The 7,433-nt window shown below is 39.9% G+C and overlaps 1 protein-coding gene across 1 annotated transcript; it reads right to left on the reverse strand.

Annotated features, from left to right (window-relative positions):
* Positions 1–338: 338 nt before the first annotated feature.
* LOC119724927 (elongator complex protein 6-like) lies at positions 339–5,006 on the reverse strand. Its single transcript, XM_038196248.1, has 7 exons — positions 4,813–5,006; positions 3,186–3,264; positions 2,888–2,958; positions 2,212–2,345; positions 1,702–1,885; positions 1,245–1,397; positions 339–708 (listed from the first exon to the last, which is right to left on the reverse strand). Exons 1-7 carry the CDS (start codon positions 4,864–4,866, stop codon positions 577–579), a joined length of 807 nt encoding a protein of 268 aa, XP_038052176.1. The 5' UTR covers positions 4,867–5,006; the 3' UTR covers positions 339–576.
* Positions 5,007–7,433: the final 2,427 nt, after the last annotated feature.

Here is a 7,433-nt window from a genome sequence, read left to right on the forward strand (position 1 = left end):
TAGCATGAACATTTGATTTAAAAAGAAAAATTTGCTTATTACTGTCTAAAAATGGCTTGACTGGTTTCATGAACTTGTATATTCTAATTTTGTCGACCAAAAATGGTATTTTCTGCAAATTTATAGTTTGCTGCCATATCTGATTAATGCACATCCTTCATGCTTAAAATACTCTTTTCATATGTGAAGTGCAGAAAATTGATGTTTAAATTCACGTTGACACTAGTAGACTTTCCTTCAGTCCGTTAATGTCATTAAATTTTACACAGTGAATTCCTTCCTCCATGATACAACAATAGCAGTTCATCTGCAGAATGACGTGACACCTCGGCCATATACTCATTATTATTTTTTTAATTCACAGAAGTATATAGACATGATCATGTTATCACTTAAAACCAATGGAATAAAATGTATAGCTTCAAGAAAATTGAATCCTTAGATCGTGTGGCTTCATGAAAGTCACTGTATTTTATTTAAAGTGACGAGAGCACAAAAAACATTTGCCGTGTTAAAAAAAAGTTATTGGACAAAATGCGACATGATATATACGAGTTCAGCTAGCATGCTGCGCTTTCATAAAACAGCCGACGAGGTGCCTACAGCGAAGAACGTCACCGATTTGTCCAGTATTTTGTACTGCAGTGTCTTGTCCGGTTGGTTCCGGTTCGCACTGGTTCCGCTTGGATCTCTCTTGACGATCTTGAGCTGAATACAAAATAAATAACGTTGTTTAACAATGTTTGTTACAAAAGAATGGCTGATTGCACCGATGTGTGGTGTGTTTTTTTAAATATCTTTATTGACTTGTGATTAGCTTGTGATTGACTTGTGATGACTTGTGATGACTTGTGATGACTTGTGATGACTTGTGAGGACTTGTGATTGACTTGTGATGACTTGTGATGACTTGTGATGACTTGTGATGGACATGTGATGACTTGTGATTGACTTGTGATTGACTTGTGATAACTTGTGATGACTTGTGATGACTTGTGATGACTTGTGATTGACTTGTGATTGACTTGTGATTAACTTGTGATGACTTGTGATTGACTTGTGATTGACTTGTGATACACTTGTGATGGACTTGTGATGACTTGTGATTGACTTGTGATTAACTTGTGATTGACTTGTGATTGACTTGTGATGACTTGTAATTGTCTTGTGATGGACTTGTGATGACTTGTGATTGACTTATGATGACTTGTGATTCCAACTCTGGTTGAGAGATTTCGCATTACCTGTCCATGGACGTCCTTAGAGTAGCCACTACCAAGACCTTGAACCTGAAGCAGACAGTGAGCTCGGTGTCTGAGTTGCGTGATTAGAGCGGCGTTACATTCGTCATCGACATCGGCATCGTGGTGAACAAGGCAAACTACAGTCGTCTCTGGCTACAGAGACAAACAGAGAGAGGAGGCGATGATAGCGGACTTCGCGCCCAAGTAGCAGAGTTGTTATGACTCTAGTTGATGACTCCACTCAGTCCGACATGAGTTGCATTTTTCAGTGACTCAACTCGAGACCTTTGGCAAACAACTTGACTTGAGTCACTTTGAGCAACTGATTCGACTCGACTTGACTATCTTATCAACAGACACATCTTTGTGCCTTGATCGGTCTATGATCAACTGACTAATGAATGGAAAACCAAAAGTTAGCGACTGAAGACAAAGCACTGGACAATTTTTCACTAACCTGAGAGGCCTGGCAGTAATGCACAAACTGCATCACTTGCTGAACACTGAGTCCCAAGGAGATGAGCACACTTAGGTCGTCGATTATTAGTAATCTGGTCGCACTCTTCCCCTGTTCACTTTGTTTGGGTGATAATGCATCTCGGATGACGTTGTAGAGAGGCTGAATTGTGGCCGTCTTGTCTCTGTCCAGTAAAACACATTAAAAAAGTGTTATACATAAAATTTCTGAGAAACTTGCCGGCCACTTTCTGACTGGGGTCTTAAGAGGGCACCCTATTTGTAGTCAATCAACAAATCTTTATAAAACCATGACTATAAAAAGAAAGGAAAACACATAACAAAAAACCTCTCCCCTGTTTGTTTGTTTGTTTGTTTTTTCAGAGATGTCATAGACAGATGTTTCAGCCTTCATACCATGATGGGTGGCTAGTGCGTAAAGCACTCGCCTCTCACCACGGTGGCCCGGGTTCGATTCCCCGCTCGGACCATGTGTGAGAAGAGTTGTTACCTGAGACACTGGAATGCGATTAGTTCGTCCTCCTGGCTGCCATTAATCCCAGCATGCATCAGTTGCAGGGAGAAGTCCAAACCATTGATAAATGTCAGCTGGCCGCTGTCTCTGGCAGAGGTTAAGTTAACTCCCTACAGAAATGGGGTTAAAATAAGGGAATAAACATGTGCGTGGCGGGTTCTAAACAAGAACTTAAAACTGGCTGGTGGCCTGGACGTAGATATTGGTCCAAGCCGAAGGCAAGGGTCATTATCCACAACCAGGCCCATAGCAGATCAAAAAGACAAAACAAGTCAAAAATTCACAATTTGCCAACAATATTACCTCATGTTTTGTGAAACACCCCTTTGGCCAGTATGTGCGCGCATAGTGATAAAAACTGTACGTGCGCGATGTGGCGCAGAATGCAGCAGCGCAGGAATAGTGTTCAAAACGAGCCAGTGTTTTATTGGCGGTTTAAAACCGCCCACGTGACAGGCTCTCGACCAATAGGAATGGCTAAACTATCTTAGGTATGTTTAAAATTGTCAAATCTGGAAGGCTCGATGCAACCAATTATTTTCTCAGCAACCACCTGGGGTGGTCCAAGAATGGGAGGTTTTTACACGGCTAAAAGTAAGAGGGCTAATTGTTTATCAAGGGTGCATTCCATAAGCCTGGGACACTCACTCACCAGTTTCTGTGCAACAGCATTATAATGGCTGAAGGACTGGGCCAAGGCTAGAAAATAAACATGGTGACCACCTGAAATCAAGGACAGATTATGGCAGCAAAATGAGTCAACTTAAGTTACTTATACCCTAGCCATTTTTGTTTTTTATGAATGTCTCATTCAAAAGTGATTAACAAATTGTAGGCCTATTGCTAGAAAAATGGTAATTTAAAACAAAATTTATATTTCAGGGTGAAATTTACGACCAGCACATGTAGGTTTTAATTTTTTTTATCTTCTGTTCAAGTTTGAAACTTACCTTTCAGAAAAGCTGACAGGAAATGATGTACGAGGAAACTGCCATCGGTCAAAGAATCGGTGGCAAGAATCAGATGACCCTACCATGGCGCAAATAAAAATAAGGGAAAACATTTTCTCAAAAATAAGCAGAGGGAAAGAGTGTTGCAACCTGATGCCACTTCAACGGTTGTCTATTGAGAGTCAAGGAAAGTATTTCCTAACAATAATTGGACACGTTTCTCAATCTCAGTCCCAGATTCAAGTCTTATCAATATCATCAATCATTTTTGTAATGAATAACCTTCATTGAGATGATTTATTAAGAAAAAAAAACAGCGTCAGGTTGCAAACTCTTTCCGCTGTGTGGACGTGTAACTGACATAGCAAAGTTACAATAGGCCGCTTTCGAGTCAACTCGTACCTTGGGCAACTCGTACCTTGGACAACTCGTACCTTGGACAACTCGTACCTTGGACAACTCGTACCTTGGACATCTCGTACCTTGGATAACTCGTACCTTGGACAACTCGTACCTTCAATTAAGACGACTCGTACCATCAGAATAATAAGTAGAGTACACTGTACGTGCGTGACTTAGTGTGTGGTTCCTTGACTCCGAAACGATATGATTCTTTTCAAGTCAAAGTTAATTTCTATCTCACAGAACCACATTCAAGATCTAATGGCTTTGCCAGGCAGCATGATTTTCCGCATTGGGCCTGGCGGGCCGGCCTCCGAGGGCACGAGCAGCGGTCGGTCGTGCGCGGTACCGATGCCGGTGACTCGGAAGCGGCCGGCCTGCGAGCTGCGCGGCGCGCGCGGCAGTGCCATTCTGTTTTTAATGGATAAGTTAAGATAGATTGAATTTTACAGTGGAGAAACTTCAGATGCGGATTTGGTGTAATTGGAAATATTTGTCAGTCCAAGATTCACGTCTTATCATTTTTGCGGGAAAAAAAAAAGTAGTTCAGGCGATTGTAGGGATCAATAATAGGAAAAATGTTGCAACCTGACGCCACTTTTTTCTTCATATATATATATCATCTCAATGATGGTCATTCATTGCAAAAATAATGGTAAGACGTGAATCTTGGATAAAAACATCAGTTCCATAATATTTTCACGTAGCCTAAGTCTCTAAACGTAACGGCAGACTGCATCAATGTCACCGTGCACAGACGTCCATATTGACCGGTCAGCGCGGCGCAAGAACCGTGTCACTTTGCACGGATGCCGCGTGGCATGCCGCGCACACAGTAAGCTGCCGCGGCCGGCTTCGCGCTAAATAAATTCCTCTTTTTGGGGGGGAAAGAGAGCCCATACCAAAAAGAGATTCACCTTTTTTTTAATAAGCAGTCCACTTTCAATGAGTTACGGTCCACTTTATTCAGCCTCGGATCATTATCCTGATTGACGGTACGACTTGACTTACGCGTGATGGTACGAGTCGTCTTAACTGAAGGTACGACTTGCCGAAGGTACGAGTTGTCCAAGGTACGACTCGGCATAATGACGTCGAGTTGAAGGTACGAGTTGTCCAAGGTACGAGTTGCCCAAGGTACGAGATGACCTGTTACCAATAGGCCTATACAAAATACAACTTTACAACTAAACAAAAATAGCAGTTTTCTCCGGTCATAATTTACCTTCGGTGGGTCGTTTGCATCCAATCCAATGTAACTATTTAGTTCTAAGAACATTTCTTAATCAATTTCATGCATAACAAGACAGTGAACTCTATTCTAGCTGTACTTTAACACAACTTTAGAAATTGGTGGTAGTACGTTGCCTCATCTCAATTCGCATGGGCGCGGCCATCTTGATTGTGGTTCCAAGAGTGAATTTGCGTTTGTAAATATAGAGGGCGCTATTTAGGGGGTGCAGTTTTCGGAACTTTAAATTTGTGCATTGCGTGTACTGCATGAAGTGAAACTACCGGTCAAGTTGACTACACCTGCGGTTTTCTCCAAAACTATTGGATGTGAAATATTGTCCTTTTTTTTTTGCATCTTGTCACCCTACTTAACAGCGTGTATTGTGGAATGCTCCATTTTCAAGGGCATTTTATTGCGATACATCATCAATTTATACCGTACCTGCACAAATTGAAACTAGCGGGTCAAGTTGAGTACATCTGCGATTTTCTCCAAACTATTGGGTCAGAGGACTTGGAATTTTAAGCATCTTGTTGCCCTTGTCATCGGAGTTCTAAGCATGCATATTTTATTTGGAACATTCCATATTTAAGGGCACGATTTGTATTGCGATATACCAAGACGTGTTCAGATAGCGGGTTCAAGGCGAGTGGGTTATTTTCCGCACCTTCTTTTTTCTTCCTGAATATTTTGTTGGGTTAGGTATCGAGGTAAAAGATTTCCTTGCAAAACGTCATCACTGTATGCGCACACAGCCCTACGCCGACACACTGAACACAAGTTATGAAATCACATTTCTGCAATATTTACAATAAATATCACTTCACTTTTATTCTATAAATACTTATTGCTATATAGCACTTAACTTTGTATACACTGCATTTGCAAGTCGAAAGCGTTTAACGCGAAAGACAGTTATGCTAACAATGATGTGCAATATCTATACTGTCCAAATTACAAAGAATAGTTGGTACTTTACTGTTTTATTCATTAAATCACCCGGTGTATAATAGAACGATCCATTTAAGCCCCGCCCACTAAACACGTGGACGTACAATTTAACAACATGTGCACCTCCCCCGCGCGCGCGTCACAAGCACGTGCACGCGAGTCTGACATAAAGAACGGGTTTGATTGGTGGAAACACCATGGGCGGAGCTTAAGGGATAGATCTTTTGCCTTTGGAAGAAAGCATGAATAACATGTCCAACAATTTTCAAATTAGCATACTAAACAGACTGCTCCGTGATACGTTACTGAGAGCATATAGCAAGGTGAGAGACAGTCATATATTTTACGATTTTACATATTTTTTTACCCACAGAGCCCAGAAATGGACACTTTCACCAATACGCAACTATTTCAATACATTTTTGGTAATCTGATATATCAAGTTAGGTTACAATTTAACACATTAATAATAGTGTCATATTTGACAATATATTTGGCACAAATGTGTGGGAAAAAATATTCAGATCAAAACAAAGTTTAAGAGAAAAACACTCCACTACGGCATACTTCTAAAGAATGTCAAGAAAATATTCTTATTTCAGACCGTTCTTCACGAAAAAGATTAAGTTGTCACACATTGTTTACTTAAAAGGCTGTCAAAATGTTAAATGTTAGGCAAAAGTGCTTGGTAAACGCTCTCAAGCACAACAAATTTCGACTTTTTAAATAAATTACGAGGCATTAATAACAACTATCAAAATTTGTGCATGCTTATGTCAGTGAGAGAACATAATGAAGCAGTTAATACGCTGCCATATGATAAAGTACAATGGTGTTAAAGTCACCAAAGGCTAAACATACCTTTCTTTAGACATACCTTTCTTAGCCTTAGTCACCATATTACAACATAATATTAACATTTAGCGGTGTAAATTATGCATGTCTGGCAATGGTGAAGCTCCTATACACAATAAACAAAATAAAAGTACAACTAAAATATATATAAAAAGTGCATATCAAGTGAAAGTTATTTAAATTTTTCGAAATTTATCAAATACCTCTTTCAGAGATGAATGCAAAGTGAGTCTTTAGCAACCTTACACCAGCTGAATTTTATGGGTTCAGGAGCACTCAATGACACCACATAAATAACATTCCAGCTCAATGTTTATTCAAGCTTGATTTTTAGTAGATTACTTAGATTTGAAATTTAAAACTTCACTTCAAAGTTCAAAATATTTTGAACAACTGTGTGCTTCTATTCTAGGGAGATAAATTGGACACATCCAATTTCAGATCTAGTATATATTCTTGGATGTGCTTCTTGTACAGGGTGAGTAAAAAAAACTGAAAACCGAAATGTCGGGACCATTGTTTTAGTGAAGTTCTGCATGTAGCACTTTCAAAATCTAGGATATGAAAGCCCAATTCATAAGCTTTCTTTTAGTACAAAAATCATTCAAATCACTCATGTACTTTTTAAGTTACGGAGTTTTAAACACAACCGCTGTTTTAAGGTTCTGTCCAATAGTAACCGTTTGCACGACACTGCAGACTTCTGCATGCAATATTCAACACTCTTCAAAAGCACTCTTCGAAGCACGTCCACCATTGTTGACGACATGAATTTTGCTTCGCACTTGCTTCCACGTGAAGAATGA

This window comes from Patiria miniata, unplaced genomic scaffold (assembly GCF_015706575.1).
Source record: "Patiria miniata isolate m_02_andy unplaced genomic scaffold, ASM1570657v1 HiC_scaffold_18, whole genome shotgun sequence".
Lineage (NCBI taxonomy): Eukaryota > Metazoa > Echinodermata > Asteroidea > Valvatida > Asterinidae > Patiria > Patiria miniata.

What these genes read in the sequence shown, in the direction of transcription:
- LOC119724927 (XM_038196248.1), bottom strand. Translation starts at nt 4,866, where the DNA reads ATGTTCTTAGAACTAAATAGTTACATTGGATTGGATGCAAACGACCCA. An exon ending in CCTGTCAGCTTTTCTGAAAG is followed by an intron (nt 2,959 to 3,185) that starts GTAAGTTTCAAA and finishes CCTTGATTTCAG; the next exon opens with GTGGTCACCATGTTTATTTT. An exon ending in ATGCTGTTGCACAGAAACTG is followed by an intron (nt 2,346 to 2,887) that starts GTGAGTGAGTGT and finishes CCATTTCTGTAG; the next exon opens with GGAGTTAACTTAACCTCTGC.